Source organism: Felis catus, chromosome B1 (genome assembly GCF_018350175.1).
Source record: "Felis catus isolate Fca126 chromosome B1, F.catus_Fca126_mat1.0, whole genome shotgun sequence".
Lineage (NCBI taxonomy): Eukaryota > Metazoa > Chordata > Mammalia > Carnivora > Felidae > Felis > Felis catus.
The window spans coordinates 81870885-81898028 of NC_058371.1; the positions used below are offsets into that span (position 1 = coordinate 81870885).

Sequence of the window (27144 nt, forward strand, 5' to 3'; positions counted from 1 at the left end):
TAATTTCTTTTGATGGATTCAAGTCTTCTATCTGGTATCATATTCCTCTTACCTGAAGAACTTTCTTTAACATATTTATGTATTGTAGGTCTGCCAGCAATGTTTGGTTGAAAATTTTTTCATTTTGATTTTAGTACTGTGGTATATTTTCCCTGCATGGAATTCTAGGTTGGTAGATTTTTTATTTTACTACTTTAAAGATGTCATTCCATTATTTTCTGGCTTGCATAGTTTCTGAAGAGAAATCTGCTATAGTTAATGTAGCTTTTTTCCTAGTTGCCTTTAAGATCTTTGCTTTTCAGTAGAATGATTATGATGTGTCAGTGTATGTGTGTGTGTGTGTGTGTGTGTGTGTGTGTGTGTGTGTGTGTGTGTTTAATTCTGTTTGAGATTCACTGAGATTCTTCCATCTTCTGGTTTGATGTCTTGCATTATTTTACAAAAATTCATGGTCACTATTTTTTAAGTATTTCTTTTGCTCCGTTTCTTCTCTGTTGTCCTTCTGTGAATCTAGTTATACATATGCTAGATTATTTGATTTTTCTAGACTGTTTGTTATTGTCCCATAGCTTTTAGGTGCTTTTTTTTTCCACTTTTTTTTTTTCTTCTCATTTTGTTTTCCTCTGGATATTTTTTTATTGATCTAGCTTCAAGTCCACTACTTCTTTCTTTGGCTTTGTTGAGTTTCATCTCTGATATGGTGGTTTTTTATTTATAGCTTTTCCATATGACCCTTTAAAAATTTTTTTTGGAAATATTTTATTTTTAAGTTATCTCCAGCCAACGTGGGACTTGAACTCACAACTCTGAGATCAAGAGTCACATGCTCCACTGACTGAGCCAGCCAGCTGACCCTCCATTTGACTCCTGAGAAGTTTTTAATCTCTGTTGAAATTTCCTGTTTGTTCAAACATTTCATCTATTTTTTCCCCTAGATTCCTGAATATGTTAATCATAGTTATTTGAAGTCTCTGTCCAATAGTTCCAACATCTCTGAGTGTATTTCTATTGATTGTTTTGCCTTTTGGTAATATTTGTTTTTCTTGCATGTTTGAGTGTCCTAATCTTTTATTGAATGCTAAATATCATGTTAGTGGATACTGAGAGAAATGGTGGTTACACTTTGAAATGGATACTTCTTTTCTACTGTCAGTCCTTTATTGTGGGGGTTGAGTTAGTTAGGAATTGACCTGGTTTTTTGTTTGTTTTGTTTTGTGTGGTTACCTTCAGTACCTCACAGGGTTCAAATTCCTCTAAATATGCCCAGTGTTTAATGGTGGTGGGGTTGCCAGAAGAGGTTTTTTTGTCTTTTTTTAATTTAAATTCCCATTGGTTAACATACAGTATAATATTAGTTTTAGGTGTACAATATAGTGATTCCATACTTCCATATATCTCCTAGTGCTCATCACAACAAGTGCAGTCCTTAATCCCTATCACCTATTTAACCCATTTCCCCACACACCTCCCCTCTGGTAACCATCAGTTTGTTCTTTATAGTTAAGAGTCTGTTTCTTGGTTTGCCTCTCTCTTTTTTCCCCCTTGGCCCATTTGTATTGTTTCTTAAATTCCACATGAGTGAAATCATATGGTATTTGTCTTTTTCTGACTGATTTATTTTGCTTAGCATAATTCTCTTTAGCTCCATCCATGTCATTGCAAATGGCAAGATTTCATTCTTTTTTATGACTGAGTAATATTCTAGTGTGTGTGTGTGTGTGTGTGTGTGTGTGTGTGTGTGTATGTGTATATATATATATATATATGCCACATCTTTTTTCATTTGTCAGTTGATGGGCACTTGGGCTGTTTTCATAATTTGGCTATTGTATATAATGCTGCTATAAACATCAGTGTGCATGTATTACTCTAAATTGGTATTTTTGTATTTTGGGGGTAAATACCTAGTAATGCAATTGCTAGATCAAAGGGTAGTTCCACTTTTAACTTTTTGAGGAGCCTCCATACTGTTTTCCAGAATAGCTGCACCAGTTTGCATTTCCACCAACAGTGCCAAAAGGTTCCCCTTTCTCCACATCCTCACCAACATCTGTCATTTCTTCTGTTGTTGATTTTAGCCATTTTGACAGGTGTGAGGTGATACTCATTATAGTTTTGATTTATATTTCCCTGATGATCAGTGATGCTGAGCATCTTTTCATGTGTCTGTTGGCCATCTGTATGTCTTCTGCTTGTTTTTAATTGGATTATTCATTTTTGGAGTGTTGAGATTTACAAGTTCTTTTTTTTCTTTTAAGTTTTTATTTATTTATTTTGAGGGGGGGAGAGAGAGAGAGAGCAGGTGAGCAGGGGAAGGGCAGAGAGAGAGAGAAAGAGAGAGAGAATCACAAGCAGGCTCTGCACTGCCAGCGCAGAGCCCAGCATGGGGCTTGAACCCATGAACCGTGGGATCATGACCTGAGCTGAAACCAAGAGTCAGATGCTTAACCAAATGAGCCACCCTGGCCTCCCCTACAAGTTTTTTATATATTTTGGATATTAACCCTTTACCCGATATGTCAATTGCAAATATATTCCTTCATTCCATCAGTTGCCTTTTAGTTTTGTTGATGGTTTCCTTCACTGTGCAGTAGCTTTTTATTTTGATGAAGTCACAATAATTTATTTATGTTTTTGTTTCCCTTGCCTCAGAAGACATATGTAGAAAGAAGTTGCTATGGCTGATGTCAAAGATGTTATTGCCTGTGTTCTCCAACCAGAGGAGTTATTTTTTTATTTTTCTTTTCTGAGTAGGTTCCATGCTCACTATGGGGCTCGAACTCAGGACCCTGAGATTAAGAGTCACGCATTCTACTGACTGGGCTAGCCAGGCACCCCATTTTTTAAAATATATTTTACCCAACATGGGGCTTGGACTCACAATTCTGGGATCAAGAGTTGCAAGCTCTACTAACTGTGCCCACCCCCCCTCCCCCCACAAGAGGAGTTTTTTAATGTTCCTCCTCCACTTTCAGTTTTCAGCTATCTCTGTACCTCTGTGCTTCAGAGGGTGTCTCTCCATGCTCTTTCCCTGCCTTCAGCCGTAGAATGCTATACCTTTTACTCAGTGTAGGGAATTAGAGGTAGGGCTTCTCTGGTTTCCTGGTCCAGCTTCAATCTTAGACATCTCTTGTGTGCCTGGCCTCCAAGGTAGGGCTTTCTCAGCATTTTGGTCCTTCCTACGTGTGATAGCCAAACTCTGCCTTGTATCTGTGGCTAGTCTTTTGTGGGAGAGTTTTCTGCCCTACCCCCAGAGCAAGGACTGTTTCTTGCCTCTACCCCAGGCATGGAGGATTTTTTCTTTTAATCTTCTCCCTGCAAGGATGGGTCTTATCTGTCCTGGAGTCAGTAGGTTTGATGCTCATTCCTTAGCAGCTTAAGTCCTCTGTTCTGTTGGAGAGAAGGGTTTGGCAGGGAGGGTGGGGCTTTTTGCTTTTCCTGCAGTGGTGGTCACTTCCCTTCTTCAGGCAACCATTGAAGTAGCCTTTCTAGTCTCCTGCTCTCTTATATATGTGGTGAAGGCCCTTGGAAAAAGAGTCTGAGGGTCAGTGTGAGTTCACTTTATATTTGGGACTACCAAGATTGCTGTACTTTTATGCTAGCCCACACTTGGTCTTTAGCAATTTGTTAAAGTTCTGCCTTACGTCTCATGTGTTTGGTCGTTGTTCCTTCCTCCCATGCTCTACCATGGTTGGGAAAAGCTATATATCCTTTCTCTCCTGAGGCTGAGAGTTGCCCCTTCTTGGGTTTTAGGCTTTTGGGTTGCTGTGTTGTTTCAAGCTCTCATGTTTTTGAGGAAAATTATGAGTTTGTAATTTATCTAGCTTCTTCTTGTTTGAATGGGAGTGATGCCTTTTTCCAGCTTCCTACATCCTGGACTGCTTCAGAAGTTTCTAATATTCTTCATAGTATCAAATAGTTCTGTGAATTTGCTCAAATCGAACACTTCCCATTGCTTGACCTAGTAGCATAATTCAAACTGGTGGCTTACTGTGTCAATAATGGGGTATAAATCAATGTCCATTCACATCCTTTTATGCTATGAATTTTGTGGAGGGCAACACATACCTGGCTCCCTGAAGATGCCCCACTGCTGTGACATCTTGGAGGTACAGAAGAGAACAATAGCTAACACTGCCAGGAGAGTGGTGGGATTGCTACAAAATGTGTTAGGTACAAAAGTGATGCAGTTCATCAGTTTTGTGTCATACATTTTACTTCCATCACCTTTGGGCCCATCAGTGAAATACAATTGTATGATTATACATAAAGAATGACTGACTGGGGTGCCTGGGTGGCTCAGTCGGTTGAGTGTCTGGCTTCAGCTCAGGTCATGATCTCATGGTTCGTGGGTTCACACCTCGAGTCAAGCTCTGTGCTGACAGCTCAGAGCCTGCAGCCAGCTTCAGATTCTGTCTCTGACTCTCTCTGCCCCTCCCCCACTTGTGCTCTGTCTGTCTCTAAAATAAATAAACATTAAAAAAAAAAAAGAATGACTACTCTTTATTAATGAGATAGCAATTAATGAGAAGGTTAATTGTTTAGCTTTTGCTATGCTATGGTCAGGTATTTTTCATTTTTAGGCAGCAGACAATTGCTGAAATCTGTAACACTGTTGGAGAGTAAAATATAAAAAGCATAGAACCCTGGCTATCAAGGAGTTTACAATCTAATGGAGGAATTATAGCTTTAAACTAGGCATTGTTTTACAGTATAATAATTTATAACTTTTATTTAGCATTTACTAAATGTTTTAAGTACTTTATGTGTATATGCAGTATCTGCTGTTATTTTTATCATTTTCCAAATGAGGAAACGATAGTACAGAAAGATTAAGTAATTTGATAGCGATCATGTGATTAGTGGGAATCCTGCGATTCAAGGCAGTCAGGTTCTGTGGTATCGTATTGCTTTCTACTAAGCATGGGCTCAGTGTAGTAGTGGCTGAGAAGGGAAGTGATTGATTCTACCTAACAGATCAGGGAAGGCTTCATGGAGATGCTTATCTTACATGATGGAGCAAGAATAGGGTTTCACCGAATAAGGACATAAAGGCAAGAGAAACAGTATGCACAAAGGTGTACAGCTGAGACAAAACATAGCTCATTCAAAAATTTTAGGTAAAACTAGAACAGAGGGAAGTGGCATAGGCAAAGCTAGTTAGGTAGAGGCCTGATCATTGTTAAACAGTTGACACTTTACTGTATACAGCCATTGAAAAACTTTAAGTAGCAGAGTAAACCAGTATTTGTTCATATTTGAGAAGTGTAGAGGATGTATTGAAGTGAAGCAAGGTTAGCGGCAAAGAAGTCGTTTAAAAGACGTGTAAGAATTCAGGTGAGAGGTGACATATGGAAGAATTTTAATAAACTTTCAAAATGTTAATAACAGTTTGTTGGAGGTACAAATTTACTTGCCTGCTATGGTGTGGTAGTAGTATAGAACTTTGAAAAGTTACTTTTCTGTCTCTGGAAATACTGGTTCAATATTTCACTCAGATTAAAATTGGAATGTATTTAGTAGATTCAGCTTAATTGAAGACACATCACAAAACAATTCCACAATTCAGCACAATTGTCAGTCTCTGCCCAAGAGACTGGAAAAACTAAAGGTCAGATTTGTGTGGCTGCTAGAATTATAAGAGAGTCTTATTAGAGTAACTTAATCATTTAATTCCGTAAGCACTAAATTCATACCAGGTTGGGAAACAAAATTAAGGGGAAAAATAGGTACATCCTCTATGTTTGACTCTATATTTGATACTTTACAAGCCAACAAAAACAAGGATTTAGTGAGGCTGTATTTTGTGAACATCTTCCAGGATATATTTTCCACTTGATTTATATCTTTTACCAAGGCATTGCTTTTATTAATTAATTTTAGAGGCATAATTCAATGGTGTAAGTTCTGTTTTTCTTTAAAAAAGTTACTAAATTTAAATCTTTTTAAGTTCACGCTATAACTGACAATTGTGATCATTGAGTGAATTTCTCATTGAATAGCATTATGTGCATTGGTGAGAATAAAACAGCAGGATAAGAAATAGATCAAGCAAGGCCTTTCATGGAAAATGAAATTTGTGCTGAGATATAAATGTTAGGAAGAATCCATTGTGCAAAGATTTCAGACAAGAATCTCTCTGACACAGGGAACAGGTAATTCAGAGGCTCTAAGCTAAATGGTTTGGCATGCTTGAGGTTCAGAAAGAAGTCTAGTGTGACTAGTGGATAGTGGGTAAGGAGGACATGAGGTTGGAGACATAATTAGACATGGTCAGATTATGAATTTCTGGTAGAATTTGGATTTGAAGTACAATTTAGATTTGAAATACAAAGAGATACCGTTGTAAAGCAGGAAAGTGAGATGATCCGATACAGAGTTTAAAAAAATAAAATCACCATGGCCACTGAGAATAATGGTTGGTGGTAGAGTAATGGTGAAGACCAGGGAAAGAAAGGCTAGTATAGTAATTTATGTCAGATGATCATGTTTTTGACTAGGCTGATGGTTGAAAATGGAGAGAAATGATGGCTTGGGATGTATTTTTAGAGGTGGGAAAAATTATGACTTACTAAGGGAAAGGAAAGATTCAAGAGTGACTCTTAAGTGTCTGGCAGAATAATTCAGTATTTCCTAAGTTGATAGTGTGTGTGGGGAAATAAATACTTTTTTTTTGGTCAAAACAAAGTTATGAGTCAAATACATTAGTTTTTAGGTCAGCATTCTAGTGAGGTGTTTATTAGGCAATTGACTACAGAAGCTTGGGGCTCTTGGGGAAAGGTTTAGATTGGAGATACAAATTTTGAGGGTTATCAATATACTGATGATATTCTAAGCCTATGGACTGGATTGACTCACCTAAGGACAGATTGTATTTAGAATAAAAGAGTAAAGCCTCAGGGCTCTTCAAGATGTTGAGGCCTGGCAGAATAGCAGGAATAAGAATGTGCAAAGGGCAATAAAGGAGAAGTGGTCGCTGAACTAGTTGGAAAACTAGGAGAGTGGGAGATAATGGATAGAAGCCAAGAGAAGACAGTATATAAAGAAATTAGTTAATTCATCTCTTTTTTTTTTTTTCTTAAATCGAAGTATAGTTGACACACAATGTTATATCAATTTCAGGTATACACCATAGTCATTAGATAGTTCTGTACATTACACGATGCTCGCCACAATAAGTGTAGTTACCATCTGTCACCATACAACATTATTACAATACTATTGACTATATTCCCTATGCTTTACTTTAATCCCCATGGTTTATTTTATGACTAGATATTTGTATATCTTAATCCCCTTCACCTATTTTGCCCACCCCTCAGCAGCCCCTTCCCTCCTTCTGGCAACCACCAGTTTGTTCTGTTTTTATGAGTCTGTTTCTGTTTGTTTGTTCACTTATTTTGTTTTTAGACTCATAGGTGAAGTCATATGGTATTTGTCTTTCTCTGTCTCATTTCACTTAGCATAATACCCTCCAGGTCTATCTGTGTGGTCGTGAATGGCAAAATCTAATTCTTTTTTTTATGGCTAAGTAACTCATTGTACTTATATAGCACAACTTGTTCATTCATCTATTGATGGACACTTAGGTTCTTTCCATATTTTGTTGTAAGTAATGGTGCAATAAACACAGGGGTACATACATCATTTCAAATTAGTGTTTTAATTTTCTTTGGGTAAATACCCAGTAGTGGAATAGCTGGATCATATGGTATTTCTATTTTTAATTTATTGAGGAACTTTTGTAATGTTCTTTGGAAAAATGTCTATTCAGGCCCTCTGCCCACTTTTTAGTCAGATTGTTTTGGGGGGTGTTGAGTTGTGTGAGTTCTCTATATATTTTGGATATTAACTTCTTATTGGCTATATCATTTACCAATAATTTCTCCCATTCAGTAGATTGCCTTTTTGTTTTGTTGATGGTTTCCTTTGCTGTGCAAAAAGCTTTTTATTTTGATGTAGTCCTAATATTTTATTTTTTGTTTTATTTCCCTTGCCTGAACAGGTATATCTAGAAAAGTGTTGCTGAGGCTTGATGTCTGAGAGATCACTGCCTATGTTTTCTTTCAGGAGATTCATGGTTCTAGGTCTTATATTTAAGTCTTTAATCCATTTGGAGTTTATTTTTGAGTATGGTGTAAGAAAGTGGTCCAGATTTATTCTTATTCATGTAGCTGTCCAGTTTTCCGAATACCCTGTATTGAAGAGATTGTCTTTTCCCCGCTGTATATGCTTGCCTCCTTTGTCATAGTTTAGTTGACCATATGAATGTGGGTTTATTTCTAGGCTCTCTGTCCTGTTCCATTGATCTATGTGTCTATTTCTGTGCCAGTACCATACTGTTTTGATTATTATAGCTTTGTAGTATAGCTTGAAATCTGGGATTGAGATACATCCAACTTTGTTTTTTCTCAAGATTGCTTTGGCTATTCAGGGCCTTTTTGTGATTTTATACAAATTTTAGGATTATTTGTTCTAGTTCAATGAAAAATACTATTAGTATTTTGATAGGAATTGCACTGAATGTGTAGACTGCTTTGGGAGGTATGGCTATTTTAACAATATCAATTTTTGGCACAAAAACAGACACATAGACCAATGGAATAGAATAGAAACCCCAGAACTAGACCCACAAATGTATGGCCAACTCATCTTTGACAAAGCAGGAAAGAACATCCAATGGAAAAAAGACAGCCTCTTTAACAAATGGTGCTGGGAGAACTGGACAGCAACATGCAGAAGGTTGAAACTAGACCACTTTCTCACGCCATTCACAAAAATAAACTCAAAATGGATAAAGGACCTAAATGTGAGACAGGAAACCATCAAAACCTTAGAGGAGAAAGCAGGAAAAGACCTCTCTGACCTCAGCTGTAGCAATCTCTTACTCGACACATCCCCAAAGGCAAGGGAATTAAAAGCAAAAGTGAATTACTGGGACCTTATGAAGATAAAAAGCTTCTGCACAGCAAAGGAAACAACCAACAAAACTAAAAGGCAACCAACGGAATGGGGAAAGATATTTGCAAATGACGTATCGGACAAAGGGCTAGTATCCAAAATCTATAAAGAGCTCACCAAACTCCACACCCGAAAAACAAATAATCCAGTGAAGAAATGGGCAGAAAACATGAATAGACACTTCTCTAAAGAAGACATCCAGATGGCCAACAGGCACATGAAAAGATGTTCAGCGTCACTCCTTATCAGGGAAATACAAATCAAAACCACACTCAGGTATCACCTCATGCCAGTCAGAGTGGCCAAAATGAACAAATCAGGAGACTATAGATGCTGGAGAGGATGTGGAGAAACGGGAACCCTCTTGCACTGTTGGTGGGAATGCAAATTGGTGCAGCCGCTCTGGAAAGCAGTGTGGAGGTTCCTCAGAAAATTAAAAATAAACCTACCCTGTGACCCAGCAATAGCACTGCTAGGAATTTATCCAAGGGATACAGGAGTACTGATGCATAGGGGCACTTGTACCCCAATGATCATAGCAGCACTCTCAACAATAGCCAAATTACGGAAAGAGCCTAAATGTCCATCAACTGATGAATGGATAAAGAAATTGTGGTTTATATACACAATGGAATATTACGTGGCAATGAGAAAAAATGAAATATGGCCTTTTGTAGCAACATGGATGGAACTGGAGAGTGTGATGCTAAGTGAAATAAGCCATACAGAGAAAGACAGATATCATATGGTTTCACTCTTATGTGGATCCTGAGAAACTTAACAGGAACCCATGGGGGAGGGGAAGGAAAAAAAAAAAAAAAGAGGTTAGAGTGGGAGAGAGCCAAAGCATAAGAGACTGTTAAAAACAGAACAAACTGAGGGTTGATGGGGGGTGGGAAGGAAGAAAGGGTGGGTGATGGGTATTGAGGAGGGCCCCTTTTGGGATGAGCACTGGGTGTTGTATGGAAACCAATTTGTCAATAAATTTCATATATATTAAAATAAATAAATAAATAAATAAAACTTAAAAAAAAAACAATATCAATTTTTTTCTGTCTGTGAACATGGTATATCTTTCCATTTGTATCGTTTTCAGTTTCTTTCATCAATGTCTTATAGTTTTCAGAGTACAGGTCTTTCCCTCTTTGGTTAAATTTAGTTCTAGATATTTTATTCTTTTTGATGTAATTGTAAATTAGATGGTTTTCTTAATTTCTCTTTCTGCTACTTTTTGATTAGTGTACATTAATGCAACAAATTTCTGTTTACTAATTTTGTGTATTGCAACTTTATTGACTCCATTATTAGTTCTAATAGTTTTTGGCCGTCTTTAAGGTGTTGTATATACAGCATCTTGTCATTTGCAAATAGTGGCAGTTTTACTTCTTCCTCACCAATTTGGGTGCCTTTTATTTCTTTTTTCTTATTTGGTTGCTGTGGCTAGGACTTCCAGTATTTTGTTGAATAAAAGTGAGCGTGGATATCTTTGTCTTGTTCCTGATCTTAGAGGAAAAGTTGTTTTTCACCATTGATTATGATGTAAGCCATGGATTTTTCATATATAGCTTTTATTGTGTTGAAGTGTGTTCCCTTTAAACCCACTCTGTTGGGAGTTTTTATCATGAATGGATATTGTACTTTGTTAAATGCTTTTTATGCATCTATTGAGATGATCATATGTTTTTTTATCCTTTTTTTTTTTTTAGTTTTTTTAACGTTTATTTATTTTTGAGAGACAGATACCGAATATGAGTGAAGGAGAGGGGCAGAGAGAGGGACTCACAGAATCCAAAGCAGACTCCAGGCTCCGAGCTGGCAGCACAGAGCCTGACACAGGGCTCAAACTCACGGACTAGGAACTCATAACCTGAACTGAAGTCAGACACTCAACTGACTAAGCCACTGAGGATCCCCTATTCCTTCATTTTTAAAATGTGGTATATCATGTTGATTGATTTGTGGATATTAAATAATCCTTGCATCCCTAGAATAAATCTCAGTTGATTGTGGTCAATGATTCTTTTAATATATTGTTGAATTTCATTTGCTAGTATTTTGTTGAGAATTTTTGCATCTATATTCATCAGGGATATTGGCCTATAATTTTTTTTTTCTTTTTTGGCAGCATCTTTGTCTGATTTTGGGGTAATGCTGGCTTTGTAGAATGGATTTGGAAGTTTTCTTTCCTTTTCTATATTTTGGAATAGTTTGAGAAGAATAGGTATTAACTCTTCTTTAAAAGGTGGTACTTGTCTGTGAAGCCATCTGGTCCTGGACTTTCATTTGTTGGGAGTTTTTTGATTACCATTTGAATTTCATTACGAGTAACTAGTCTGTTCAGATTTTCTATTTCTTCCTGATTTAGTCTTAGAAGAATATGTTTTTAGAAATTTTATCCATTTCTTCTAGGTTGTCCAATTTGTTGGCATATAATTTTTCATAGTAGTTTCTTACAATCCTTTATATTTCTGTGATGTCCATTGTTACATCTTTCATTTCTGGTTTTATTTATTTGAGCCCTTTCCCTCTCTTTCTCTCTTTTTCCTTTTTGATGAGTCTGAAGGGTTATCAATTTTGCTTATCTTTTTAGAGAACTAGCTCTTGGTTTTATTGATCTTTTCTATTGTGTTTTTAGTCTATTTCATTTATTTCTGCTCTGCTTTTTATTATTTCTCTCCTTCTACTAACTTTGGGCTTTATTTGTTGTTCTTTTTTAGCTCCTTTAAGTGTAAAGTTAGATTGTTTATTTGAGACTTTTCTTGTTTCTGGAGGCAGGCTTTTATCTCCGTAAACTTCCCTTTTAGAATTGGTTTTGCTGCGTCCCAAATATTTGAACTGTTGCACTTCCATTTTCCTTTGTCTCCTGGTATTTTTAAATTTCCTCTTTGATTTCTTTGTTGACCTATTGGTGGTTTAGTAGCATGTTGTTTAGCCACCCCTTTTTGTGTTTTTTTTTCTTCATCTCTTTATTATAGCACTTAACTCATTATATTGTAATTTATCTGCTTTAGTTCCTCAGTGCTGGCCAGTGGAACATATTGGACTGTACAGGGAGGTAGCTGCCAGTTATGTGTAGCTATCGAGTACTTTATTTTTTATTTATTATTCTATTTGAGAGAGAGGGAGAGAGCGAGTGGGAGCATGAGCAGGGGCGAGGGGCAGAGAGAGAAAAAGAGAGAGAGAGAGAGAGAGAGAGAGAGAGAGAGAGAGAGATAGTTATCTCATGCAGGCTCCATGCTCAACAAGGAGACTGATGTGGGGCTCGATCCCACAACCTTGGGATCACGGCCTAAGCCACATCAAGAGTCGGACACTCAACTGACTGAGCCACTGAGGCACCTCTCTGTTGAATACTTTAAATGAGACTAGTGTTATTGAAAAATCATTTTAAATTTTATTTATTTTTAATTAGTTTAGATGTAAATAGTCACAGCATAGATAGTGCATTAGATAAATGAATTCCACAGAGACCACGTGTTATCTATCTTTGTGTCTTCAGAGTCAACACATATGCCCCAGTTATAATAGCACCCTGGCAAACGTGGAAGGATTTGTGTTAAAAGATATAGATGTAAATAGTCACAGCATAGATAGTGCATTAGATAAATGAATTCCACAGAGACCACGTGTTATCTATCTTTGTGTCTTCAGAGTCAACACATATGCCCCAGTTATAATAGCACCCTGGCAAACATGGAAGGATTTGTGTTAAAAGATATGCTTGAGGTGAAAATGGCTGTTTTACTCCTAGAGGCAATCTAAACTGGGCTACTCAAATGTATCTCATCTATTGATGTTGTGTTAGTCAGCTCTTGCTGCACTAATGGTCTGTGACAAACAAGCCTAATCTCTCAGTGGCATATTATAACAAAATTTATTTTTTGCTTGGCTATGGCTTGGCTGTAGGCGGTGACTTGGGTCTAGGCCTGCTCCATGTGTTCAGGCACAATGTCTTAGTGGGGTGCCAACATTTAGAAGGGTGCCAAGTTAGACCTTGCCAGCAAGGTCTGCTTGTGTCACATTCATTTACATTGTGTTGACCAAAACAAGTCATGATTAAGCTCTACTATGACTGGAGTGCAGAATCATTTTGTTCTCCTGGAGGATGGGTAGAGAAGAGTAGATATTTACTAAACAATAACAGTAACCACAGGTGAATGCTAGTTTTCTTTTCCTTAGAGCAGTGGTTCTCACCTGGGGATGATTTAACCCCCTAGGGATACATTTGGTAATATCTGCAGATGTTTTTGATTGATACAACTGCTGGTTTGGGGGGAAGATTGTGACTGACAAATAGTAGAGGCCAGAGATGCTGCTAAATATTTTATAATGCACAGGATAGCCCCTGCTCCTGAAAGAATTATTCAGTGCACACTATTAGTAGTGCCCAAGTTGAGTAGACTTGCCATAAAAGTTCTAAAATTTTAGCATGCCTAGTAATCACTTACAGGATTTATTAAAATACCGACTCTTAAACAGGTTAATGCTGAAAGTTTCTGATGCAGTAGGTTTAGATTTCCTAATAAGTTCCCAGATAGCAGTGATGCTGCTGGTCCAGGGACCATACTGTGAACCACTGACTTATGAATCACTACATCATATGAAAGTTTTTTTCTGGATAATATTGTTTGAGTGCATTATCATGATACCTATCAAAGCAATTATCACAGGTCTGTCTTTTGGCTCTTTTGTTTGGACTAAAAAGAATCCAGATACAACGCTGAATGGGAAGCTTTGGAAAAGAAGCTTACTCTATGAGCTATGGCACTGGCACATAAACAGATGCTTGTAAGAGGTTCTGTTTGTGAGACATATTTTGAAGAACTAGAAGCTGATAATCATACTTAGTATTCCAGAGGTAAAGATTTACACTGATTAATTCTTGATGAGAGTGTACCTACTTAGTTATACTGTTAGAGTTTCATAAGCAATATCAATTAGAAAGACACTTAAAATGACTAGTCTTGAGTTACAGGACATCCTCTTATTCTGGATAAGTTATTCAGGGTTTTTGTTTAATGTTTATTTTACTTGTTAAGAGAAAACACCATTTTGTGAAATTCTTTGAGCACACACTTGTAAAATTGTGAAATGAAAGAGAAAGAAAAACTATCTAAATAGCTAAAATAAAATATGTGACAAAAGGTCTTTTAATCAATAGAACATTTAACGGTGGAGCTCTTAAGGAAGAGTCCTGTAATTGAGTTATCCTCTTTTAGGGAACTCATAAACTGACAAGAAGAAAAAGGGATTTAGAACTTAAGAACTCTTTATGTTAGTACCAAAACAACTTTTTATCTTATAATTTGCAGAACTGAATATTCTGAATTAGGCTTAGAAATAACATGTAAAGAAAGAAGCATGGTCTAAGGCAGTATGGTCCAAAAGACATATAATGCAAGTTGCATGTGTAACTTAAATTTTCTAGTACCTACATTAAAAAGGATAAAGAAATGGGTGCAACTAATTGTAATAATATGGTTTTTGTTTTTTTAAAAAATTTTTAATGTTTATTCATTTTTGAGAGAAAGAGAGAGACAGAGCACGAGTAGGGGAGGGGCAGAGAGAGAGGGAGATACAGAACCTGAAGCAGGCTGCAGGCTTCGAGCCATCAGCACAGAGTCCAGTGCAGGGCTTGAACCCACAAACTGCAAGATTGTGACCTGAGCCGAAGTTGGATGCTTAACTGACTGAGCCACCCAGGCACCCCAATGTAATAATATGTTTTTAGTTCAAGTGAGATGGTTTGCATTTCATACTAGTCTTCAACCAATATATATTTTGCACTTATAGCAAATCTCAAGTTGAACTAGCCATATTTCTTCAATAGTCTCATGCAGCTAGTCGCCACCATATTGCACAGCACAGATCTAAGAGTTACAGAGTGAGTAATGGAGAACCCAGTTTTTATATTTTAAGATTTTCTTTGGTGCAATAGGAAGCTATTTTTTAACATTTATCTTGGTCACTGTCTGAATTCAGACCATCATCACTTGGAGTTTTGATTACTTAGGATGGGTTTCTCCCTCCCTGGCAATGAAGAATGTATCTGAAGATTCTGATCTGATTATTTCCTGATCGTATAACTTACCTATTAAAAATTCTTATGTAGGTTGGCATATTTTTCAAGATAATTTATACTTCATATCTTAGTACATAAGAGTCTGTATGATCTGACTCCTTTCATATGTCTCTGGTTCATTTCCTGATGCAACCCAATCTGTAGCCTTAGCTACCAAAAGCTACCTTTGTTTCCTATAGATTCCACTTTTCCTTTTCTGTGCCATTATGTGTTTTTCTCTTTATTGAATGGTTTTTAACCTTGCCCTTCTACCTGTTTACCTAGTTAACTCTTACTAGTACTTCAGAATTTAATGCAAAAATTATTTTCTCTGGAAAAACCTTTCTTTTTTGATTTAAAAAAAATTTTTTTTAACGTTTATTTATTTTTGAGACAGAGAGAGACAGAGCATGAACAGGGGAGGGTCAGAGAGAGAGGGAGACACAGAATCTGAAACAGGCTCCAGGCTCTGAGCTGTCAACACAGAGCCCGACGCGGGGCTCGAACTCACGGACCGTGAGATCATGACCTGAGCCGAAGTCGGACGCTTAACCGACCAAGCCACCCAGGCGCCCCTGGAAGAACTTTTCTTATTCAATAGTATATACTGTAAATGCAGCGTATGAAGATTTAAGATATAAATCTCAGACTGCGGAGAGCATATTTGGATCACATGGAACAGACATAGGGTTAATATCCATAATAGTAAAAGAGTTATAAATAAATAAAGGGACCAAAGTGCAATGAAAATATAGGAGGTTATGAATAGGTGTTTTCTATAAGAAGAAATATAAATGATCAATGAAAGTTTGAAATAATAAGTTTTTACCTATCAGGTTAGCAAATACTTAAAAGAATGATTTCATTTTAGCATGAGTACAGAGAAGTGCTATCCAAGAGAAATCTAGCAAACCACGTATGTAATTTAAAACTATCCAGTACCCCTATTAAAATTTAAAAAGATACAATTTTCATAACTTATTTCATCTCCATATATCCAAAATTATTTCAATATATAATCAACATATAATAAATTATTAAATAGAGATATTTAATGTTTTTATACTAAGTCTTCAAAATCTAGTATAAAGATTTCAGAATATCACAAGTTTTACTGGTTACATAAAGGAATATATGTTCTCGTACATTATTGGTGAGGATGCATTTTGGAGGAGAAATTGGCAATATTTATCAAATTAAAAATTGAAATGACCCAGGGTTCTATTCCTAGAAGTCTATCCTCCAGAAATACTGATATGCATTTGAAGATTTTAGATAGGTAGATGTTTACTGCAGTGTTATTTGTAATAGGAAAACATTGGAAACAGTCTAAGTATCCTATAGGGGTTTGGTTAAATAATTATTACATTTCCAGACAGTGAGATATTGTATAACCTTTAAAAAATGTGGGAGCTGCTTAGGTTAACTGAGTTACTATATGAGTTAAATAAACATTACATGATATAATCATATAAAATGCTTAGAATGTACCTGGCACATAGTGAATGTGATATCGGTATTTGCTGCTGCTGTGGTTATTATTATTATTATTAATTATTATTATTGATATGGAAGAATCTTTCAGATAATTTAAGTGAAAAAGAAAAGCAAAGTGTAGAGCTATTTATCATATGCCATTATTTGTGTAGAGGGGAAAAAAGAATTATGCATTTGCTTATATATGTGTATAGTATGTGTGAAAGAGTATGTAAAAAATTGATAACATTGATTATATTTGAGGAAGGAAACAGGATGGTGGGGGTGGGGGAGATAGAGACTTTCCACCATGTTCTTTTTTGTACCTTTTGAATTTGATCTATAATGAATATACTACTCAAAAAATTAAAATGTAAATTAGATCAATTTTCTTAAATATTTTTGAAACATCCACACCTTACCATTAAATTATTTCTACAATTAGTATGCATTATTATGATTTTAATCAAAAAGCAATACAGGTTATTTTTACTTCAGTTATCTAGAATAGCTAGATATGCAATTCTGGGCAAATTTAATTTTTGACTAATCAGAATGTTGATCAGAAACACTTGGCTTCAAAATGTATGTGATTTTTGAAAATATTTCTAAGGTGTCCTTTTTCTTGTTACAAGAAAGATGTATGGCATCTTGAACTTAATAAAACCTGATTTTGTAGGACATGAGGATCAGTCTTATTACCACCTTGTAGAAAGTATAAGCTGGATTTGAAGACATGCTGTGTTTAGAGTTTATTTAGGAGATATTCTTTAAAAATTAAAGCCAACAACCAAGAACAGTTGGCCCTAATGTAACATTTTGTGTGTGCAAATGATATTCTAAGAGTTGAGATCTTCTTAAGAAGATGGAAGAATTCTAATTTAAAGTTTAGAGTATTGACCATCCTCTTTATCAAACTTTCTGGACAAATGTGTATGGTAATTTTATATTTCGAATATATAGCTCTTTCTTTTTCATGAGAACTTACTGTCACTTGTGTTTTAGGATTTGGAGTGGATCAGTTACGAGATGACAATCTTGAAACTTACTGGCAATCAGATGGCTCCCAGCCTCATTTAGTAAACATCCAATTCAGGTAATACATTTTTGGATTTTTCTATTTGTGTAGGTTAAGTGGACAAAGTAATCTATTTTATTTACAAAAAATTTAAAGAAATATAGAAATTATGGTGAAATGCACTTAACTGGTTTTTATACGCCTTGAGATTATTTTTCTGCTTATTTAGATTGTGTTTTAAGTTACCCTGTCTTGTCTTTTGTGAATTCTTTATGGTACTTTACACAGGTCCTTTTACATGGAGATTTCGTAAATATACTTTTCATGTGTGGTTTATTTCGGAAAAATATGCTTTGCTTATGACCTAATGCAATGCCTTAATGCATCACAGTGAATACACCTGGAGTGATAATAGTAAGTTGTTTAGGTATAGACTATTCATTTAATTCTCAGATTTGTATTTCCATTTGGAAAAAAAAATGTTTTAATTTAGAACCTCGAAGGATAGTCTCAGTTTTGAAATGCTTACTTTTTTGGGGAAAGGAAAATAACCATATGTTTTTCAGTTGCTTTGAATTTATTGAGACACATGGAAACCAGTACCTTGGTTATCTTTCTCCACTTATATCATCTGTTTTAACATTTTATGGTATTGTATTTTTAGTGTGTTTTTCTCACCGAGGGTATAGATCAGCAAATTTCTTATGAAAAATCTAGATAATAAGTATTTTAGGCCTTGTGGGCTATCAGGTCTGTGTTGCAACTACTCAGGCCATTATAGCATGAAAACAGCCACAGGCAATACATACTGGCTGAGTTTAGCTTTTCTAATAAACTTGATCTTAACAAAAGTAGGAGGCGGGCAGAGTTCACCCACTGGGGTGTAGTATGCCAACTATTGCCCTTGTGTATTAAATATGTACATGCCAGAAATAAAAACAGCACCTAATATTTTTTTAAAGACTAAAAATATCAGATACTTTGCTAAAAAGCCTTATGCATTCATTTCATTTAACCTCTACAGCAATTTTTTTCTTTTTTTAAATATAATTTATTGTCAAGTTAGCTAACATGCACTGTATACAGTGTGCTCTTGATTTCAGGAGTAGGTTCCCATGATTCATCACTTACATACAACACCCAGTGCTCATCCTAACAAGTGCCCTCCTTAATGCCCATCACCCATTACCCCTCCCCCCGCCATCAACCCTCAATTTGTTCTCTGTATTTAAGAGTCTCTTATGGTTTGCCTCCCTCTTTGTTTGTAACTTTTTTTTTTTTTTTTCCCTTCCCTTCCCCCCTGGTCTTCTGTTAAGTTTCTCAAATTACACATATGAGTGAAAACATGTGATATCTGTCTTTCTCTGACTTATTTCACTTAGCATGATACTCTTCAGTTCCATCCATATTGTTGCAAATGGCAAGATTTCATGCATTTTCATTGCCGAGTAGTATTCTATTATATATATGTACCACATCTTCTTTATCCATTCATCAGTTAATGGATATTTGGGCTCTTTCCATAATTTGGCTATTGTTGATAGCGCTGCTATAAACATTGGGGTGCATGTGACCCTATGAATCAGCACTCCTGGATCCTTTGGATAAATTCTTAGTAGTGTTATTGCTCTACAGCTATTTTTATCCTTAGATAAATTAACTTGCCAAGATCACACAGCAAATGAGTGGCAGAATTGCAACTGAAGGCAAGTGCTCTGACCTGAGAACTTGTGCTTTTAACCATTATACTGTATAGCCTAGAGCAAATTTTTTCCATGACAACAAAGTTTATCACTTAAAACTGATATAATGAGTGTCCTAATTTAATTGTATTATATTAGAATAGCAGGCTTTTTTTTTTTTTACAAATACAATTTTATATGGAAGGCTAGCATATTGAACAAATAATTTTTAAAAATCTGTGAAATTTATCAGGCGTTAAATAGTTGTTGATATATATCATTTTTAAGTGGTCCTCCAAATATCTTTGTAAGCTGTAGGCACTATCATTTTTCTTATTTTACAGATGAAGAAACTAAAACTTAGAAAAATTAAGTAATTTGTTCAGGCCACACCCTATGCAGTTACAGAGGGTGGATGTGATCTAGCAGTCTAGACTTAAAAAACGTTTTGTAATTAGTATTCAGCTGTTTCTCAAGCTTATTAAAACACTCAGGAACTTAAGGCCCTCCCTGCTTAACTCAGCCCTTGATGTCACTAGGGAAACCCAAGGTTTTGAGGAACACTTTTTCTTCTTTTTTTATTTTATTAAAAATTTTTAAAATTATTTTTTTATCTATTATTTTTTATTTTGAGAGCGAGAGAGAGAAAATGCAAGCAAGGGAAGGGCAGAGAGAGAGGGAGAGAGAGAATCCCAAGCAGGCTCTGCACTGCCAGTGTGGTGCCTGATGCCGGACTTGAAGTCATGAACTGTGAGGTCATGACCTGAACTAAAATTAAGAATTGGACGCTTAACTGACTGAGCAACCCAAGTGCCTCGAGGAACACATTTTTAAACAAGTGTTTTACAAAAAGGGAAGTTGATTAAGAATTTTGAAACAATCTCCTACTTAGAGAAAAGTTGCAAGTATCGTACAAGTTTTTTTCCTCCAAATCATTTCAGAGTAAGTTACCAATATATATTTCAGCTCTTCAGAATGTTTTTGTATGTCATTCCTGTAAACAAAGGCATTCTCCTACATAACCATAATACATCCTTAGGAAATTAACATTGATACATTTAATTCTACAGCCCCATTCCTGTTCTACCAATTGTGCCAGTAGAGTTGAATCACAGGTTCAATTTGGATGTCACGTCTCTTTAGTCTCTTTTAATCTGGAACATTTCTTCACTCCTAACTTTCATGATCTTGGCACTTTTAAAGATAATAGGCCAGTTATTTAGTTTTATTTATTTTTAATACATTTCTTAAAAAGTTTATTTATTTATTTTGAGAGACAGAATGTGGGGGAGAGGCAGAGAGACAGGGAAAGAGAGAATTCCAGGCAAGCTCCTTACTGCAGAGACTGATCCAGGACTCAAACTCATGAACTATGAGATCGTGACCTGGGTGGAAGTTGGAGGCTTAACTGACTGAGCCACACAGGTGCCCCTAGACCAGTTATGTTAACGAATGTCCCTCAATTTGCGTTTTATAATGTCTATACTTTCTGCTCAGTCATCTCTGTTGATTAGTTTTAGGTTTTTAAAAAGTACTAGTTAACAGATGAACACTAGGACCTATCTTGTGGCAGCACTGTGGTTTCAGCACTCAGACATCTTTGTAAAAAGGCAGTTGTGCAATTAGTGAATAGTTTATTGCATTTCTCCCTTATTTTCTTTTTTTTTAATATATGAAATTTATTGTCAAATTGGTTTCCATACAACACCCAGTGCTCATCCCAAAAGATGCCCTCCTCAATGCCCATCATCCCCCTCCCCTCCCTCCCACCCCCCATCAACCCTCAGTTTTTTTCAGTTTTTAAGAGTCTCTTATGTTTTGGCTCCCTCCCTCTCTTTTTTTTTTTTTTTCCTTTTTTTTCCCCTTCCCCTCCCCCATGAGAAATTTTGGTAAGTTTGTCAGGATCCACATAAGAGTGAAAACATGTGGTATCTGTTTTTCTCTGTATGGCTTATTTCACTTAGCAGAACACTCTCCAGTTCCATCCACTTTGCTACAAAGAGCCATATTTCATTCTTTCTCATTGCCACGTAGTACTCCATTGTGTATATAAACCACAATTTCTTTATCCATTCGTCAGTTGATGGACATTTAGGCTCTTTCCACAATTTTGCTATTGTTGAGAGTGCTGCTATAAACATTGGGGTACAGTGCCTCTATGAGTCAGCACTCCTGTATCCTTTGGATAAATTCCTGACAGTGCTACTGCTGGGTCGTAGGGTAGGTCTATTTTTAATTTTTTGAGGAACCTCCACACTGTTTTCCCGAGTGGCTGCACCAGTTTGCATTGCCACCAACAGTGCAAAAGGGTTCCGTTTCTCCACATCCTCTCCAGCATCTATAGTCTCCTGATTTGTTCATTTTGGCCACTCTGACTGGTGTGAGGTGATATCTGAGTGTGGTTTTGATTTGTATTTCCCTGATGAGGAGCGATGTTGAGCATCTTTTCATGTGCCTGTTGGCCATCTGGATGTCTTCTTTAGAGAAGTGTCTATTCATGTTTTCTGCCCATTTCTTCACTGGATTATTTGTTTTTTGGGTGTGGCGTTTGGTGAGCTTTTTATAGATTTTGGATACTAGCCCTTTGTCCGATATGTCATTTGCAAATATCTTTTCCCATTCCGTTGGTTGCCTTTTAGTTTTGTTGATTGTTTCCTTTGCTGTGCAGAAGCTTTTTATCTTCATAAGGTCCCAGTAGTTCATTTTTGCGTTTAATTCCCTTGCCTTTGGGGATGTGTCAAGTAAGAAATTGCTGCGGCTGAGGTCAGAGAGGTCCTTTCCTGCTTTCTCCTCTAGTGTTTTGATGGTTTCCTGTCTCACATTCAGGTCCTTTATCCATTTTGAGTTTATTTTTGTGAATGGTGTAAGAAAGTGGTCTAGTTTCATTCTTCTGCATGTTGCTGTCCAGTTCTCCCAGCACCATTTGTTAAAGGGACTGTCTTTTTTCCATTGGATGTTCTTTCCTGCTTTGTCAAAGATGAGTTGGCCATACGTTTGTGGGTCTAGTTCTGGGGTTTCTATTCTATTCCATTGGTCTATGTGTCTGTTTTTGTGCCAATACCATGCTGTCTTGATGATTACAGCTTTGTAGTAGAGGCTAAAGCCTGGGATTGTGATGCCTCCTGCTTTGGTCTTCTTCTTCAAAATTACTTTGGCTATTTCGGGCCTTTTGTGGTTCCATATGAATTTTAGGATTGCTTGTTCTAGCTTCGAGAAGAATGCTGGTGCAATTTTGATTGGGATTGCACTGAATGTGTAGATAGCTTTGGGTAGTATTGACATTTTAACAATATTTATTCTTCCAATCCATGAGCACGGAATGTTTTTCCATTTCTTTATATCTTCTTCAATTTCCTTCATAAGCTTTCGATAGTTTTAAGCATACAGATCTTTTACATCTTTGGTTAGATTTATTCCTAGGTATTTTGTGCTTCTTGGTGCAACTGTGAATGGGATCAGTTTCTTTATTTGTCTTACTGTTGCTTCATTATCAGTGTATAAGAATGCAACTGATTTCTATACATTGATTTTGTATCCTGCAACGTTGCTGAATTCATGTATTAGTTCTAGCAGACTTTTAGTGGAGTCTATCGGATTTTCCATGTATAATATCATGTCATCTGCAAACAGTGAAAGCTTGACTTCATCTTTGCCAATTTTCATGCCTTTGATTTCCTTTTGTTGTCTGAGTGCTGATGCTAGCACTTCCAACACTATGTGAAACAACAGTGGTGAGAGTGGACATCCCTGTTGTGTTCCTGATCTCAGGGGGAAAGCTCTCAGTTTTTCCCCATTGAGGATGATATTAGCTGTGGGCTTTTCATAAATGGCTTTTATGATGTTTAAGTATGTTCCTTCTATCCTGACTTTCTCGAGGGTTTTTATTAAGAAAGGATGCTGAATTTTGTCAAATGCTTTTTCTGCATCAATTGACAGGATCACATGGTTCTTTTCTTTTTATTAATGTGATGTATCATATTGATTGATTTGCGAATGTTGAACCAGCCCTGCATCCCAGGAATGAATCCCACTTGATCATGGTGAATAATTCTTTTTATAAGCTGTTGAATTCGATTTGCTAGTATCTTATTGAGAATTTTTGCATCCATATTCATCAGGGATATTGGCCTGTAGTTCTCTTTTTTTACTGGGTCTCTGTCTGGTTTAGGAATCAAAGTAATACTGGCTTCATAGAATGAGTCTGGAAGTTTTCCTTCCCTTTCTATTTCTTGGAATAGCTTGAGAAGGATAGGTATTATCTCTGCTTTAAACGTCTGGTAGAATTCCCCAGGGAAGCCATCTGGTCCTAGACTCTTATTTGTTGGGAGATTTTTGATAACTGATTCAATTTCTTTGCTGGTTATGGGCCTGTTCAAGCTTTCTGTTTCCTCCTGTTTGAGTTTTGGAAGCGTGTGGGTGTTTAGGAATTTGTCCATTTCTTCCAGGTTGTCCAGTTTGTTGGCATATAATTTTTCATAGTATTCCCTGAGAATTGCTTGTATTTCTGAGGGATTGGTTGTAATAATTCCATTCTCATTCATGATTTTATCTATTTGGGTCATCTCCCTTTTCTTTTTGAGAAGCCTGGCTAGAGGTTTATCAATTTTGTTTATTTTTTCAAAAAACCAACTCTTGGTTTCATTGATCTGCTCTACAGTTGTTTTAGATTCTATATTGTTTATTTCTGCTCTGATCTTTATTATTTCTCTTCTTCTGCTGGGTTTAGGCTGCCTTTGCTGTTCTGCTTCTAGTTCCTTTAGGTGTGCTGTTAGATTTTGTATTTGGGATTTTTCTTGTTTCTTGAGATAGGCCTGGATTGCAATGTATTTTCCTCTCAGGACTGCCTTTGCTGCGTCCCAAAGCGTTTGGGTTGTTGTATTTTCATTTTCGTTTGTTTCCATATATTTTTTAATTTCTTCTCTAATTTCTGGTTGACCCACTCATTCTTTAGTAGGGTGTTCTTTAACCTCCATGCTTTTGGAGGTTTTCCAGACTTTTTTCTGTGGTTGATTTCAAGCTTCATAGCATTGTGGTCCGAAAGTATGCATGGTATGATCTCAATTCTTGTATACTTATGAAGGGCTGTTTTGTGACCCAGTATGTGATCTATCTTGGAGAATGTTCCATGTGCACTCGAGAAGAAAGTATATTCTGTTGCTTTGGGATGCAGAGTTCTAAATATATCTGTCAAGTGTATCCGATCTAATGTATCATTCAGGGCCCTTGTTTCTTTATTGACCGTGTGTCTAGATGATCTATCCATTTCTGTAATTAGAGTGTTAAAGTCCCCTGCAATTACCACGTTCTTATCAATAAGGTTGCTTATGTTTATAAGTAATTGTTTTATATATTTGGGGGCTCCCGTATTCGGTGCATAGACATTTATAATTGTTAGGTCTTCTTGATGGATAGACGCTGTAATTATTATATAATCCCTTTCTTCATCTCTTGTTACACCCTTTAATTTAAAGTCTGGTTTGTCTGATATAAGTATGGCTACTCCAGCTTTCTTTTGACTTCCAGTAGCATGATAAATAGTTCTCCATCCCCTCACTTTCAATCTGAAAGTGTCCTCAGGTCTAAAATGAGTCTCTTGTAGACAGCAAATGTATGGGTCTTGTTTTTTTATCCATTCTGATACCCTATGTCTTTTGGTTGGCGCATTTAGTCCATTTACATTCAGTGTTATTATAGAAAGATATGGGTTTAGCGTCATTGTGATCTGTATGTTTCATGCTTGTAGCGATGTCTCTGGTACTTTGTCTCACAGGATCCCCCTTAGGAACTCTTGTAGGGCTGGTTTAGTGGTGACGAATTCCCTCAGTTTTTGTTTGTTTGGGAAGACCTTTATCTCTACTTCTATTCTAAATGACAGACTTGCTGGTTAAAGGATTCTCGGCTGCATATTTTTTTCTGTTCATCACATTGAAGATCTGCTGCCATTCCTTTCTGGCCTGCCAAGTTTCAGTAGAGAGATCAGTCACGAGTCTTATAGGTCTCCCTTTATATGTTAGGGCACGTTTATCCCTCGCTGCTTTCAGTATTTTCTCTTTATCCTTGTATTTTGCCAGTTTCACTATGATATGTCACGCAGAAGATCGATTCAAGTTACGTCTGAAGGGAGTTCTCTGTGCCTCTTGGATTTCAATGCCTTTTTCCTTCCCCAGATCAGGGAAGTTCTCAGCTATTATTTCTTCAAGTACCCCTTCAGCACCTTTCCCTCTCTCTTCCTCCTCTGGGGATACCAATTATGCGTATATTATTTCTTTTTAGTGTATCACTTAGTTCTCTAATTTTCCCCTCATACTCCTGGATTTTTTTATCTCTCTTTTTCTCAGCTTCCTCTTTTTCCATAATTTTATCTTCTAGTACACCTATTCTCTTCTGTGCCTCTTCAGTCCGAGCTGTGGTCGTCTCCATTTTATTTTGCAGTGCATTAATAGCATTTTTTAGCTCCTCCTGGCTGTTCCTTTGTCCCTTGATCTCTGTAGCAATAGATTCTCTGCTGTCCTTTATACTGTTTTCAAGCCCAGCGATTAATTTTATGACTATTATTCTAAATTCACTTTCTGTTATATTGTTTAAATCGTTTTTGATCAGTTAGTTAGCTGTCGTTATTTCCTGGAGATTCTTTTGAGGGGAATTCTTCCGTTTCGTCATTTTGGATAGTCTCTGGAGTGGTGAGGAACTGCAGGGCACTTCCCCTGTGCTGTCTTGAATAACTTGTGTTGGTGGGTGGGGCCGCAGTCAGACCTGATGTCTGCCCCCAGCCCACCGCTGGGGCCACAGTCAGACTGGTGTGTATTTTCTCTTCCCCTCTCTTAGGGGCAGGATTCACTGTGGGGTGGCATGGCCCATCTGGGCTACTTGCACACTGCCAGGCTTGTGGTGCTGGGGATCTGGTGTATTAGCTGGGGTGGATCGGCAGGGTGCACAGGGGTGGGAGAGGCAGGCTCAGCTCCTTTTTCCTTTAGAGATCTGCTTCGGGAGGGGCCCTGCGGCACCGGGAGGAAGTCAGACCTGCCACTGGAGGGATGGATCCACAGAAGCACAGCCTTGGGTGTTTGCGCGGTGCAGGCAAGTTCCGTGGCAGGAACTGGGTCCCTTTGGGATTTTGGCTGGGGGATGGGCGAGGGAGATGGCGCTGGCGAGCACCTTTGTTCCCCGCCACGCTGTGCTGTGTTGTCTGGGGCTCAACAACTCTCCCTCCCGTTGTCCTCCAGCCCTCCTGTTCTCCGAGCAGAGCTGTTAACTTATAACCTTCCAGATGTTAAGTCCCGCTTGCTGTCAGAACACACTCCGTCCGGCCCCTCTGCTTTTGCAAGCCAGACTCGGGGCCTCTGCTTGGCCGGCAGGCTGCCCCTCCGCCCGGCTCCCTCCCGCCAGTCCGTGGAGATGCATGGCCTCTCCACCCTTCATAACCTCTTCCGTGGGCCTCTCGTCTATGCTTGCCTCCAGAGAATCCGTTCTGCTAGTCTTCTGGCGATTTTCTGCGTTATTTAGGCAGGTGTGGGTGGAATCTAAGTGATCCACAGGACGCGGTGAGCCCAGTGTCCCTCTCCCTTATTTTCAAAAAGCAGAGCAAATGGAAAAATCAAAGTGCTGATGCCGTTAAAAAAATAATAGGTAGTAAGGGGTGCCTGGATGGCTTAGTTAGTTAGGTGTCTGACTCTTGGTTTCAGCTCAGGTCACGATCTCATGGTTTATGAGATTGAGCTCCGCATTGGGCTCTGCACTGACAGCAAGGAGCATGTTTGGGATTCTCTGCCTGCCTCTCCCCACTTGTGCTCTCTCTCAAAATAAATAAATTAATTAAAAAATAGGTACTAAGCTAAAGACAATTGCAACTACATTAAAAATTGTCAACTTCAACTGGATATTTATTGGACTTTACCAGTCAACTACACTTTGAGTTATGAATGAAACAAAATTAAAGGAAGTGTTAG

At 37.3% G+C, this 27144-nt stretch overlaps 1 protein-coding gene across 8 annotated transcripts in view; it reads left to right on the forward strand.

Moving 5' to 3' along the window:
- The window catches only part of ANAPC10 (anaphase promoting complex subunit 10), a 312895-nt gene that overhangs the window by 9894 nt on the left and 275857 nt on the right, over nt 1-27144 (forward strand). For all 8 annotated transcript variants that reach the window (XM_011281634.4, XM_003984976.6, XM_045055811.1 and 5 more), the window contains exon 3: nt 17504-17594. In XM_011281634.4, the coding sequence (XP_011279936.1) occupies nt 17504-17594 (91 nt within the window). The remainder of the gene's footprint in view (nt 1-17503; nt 17595-27144) is intronic.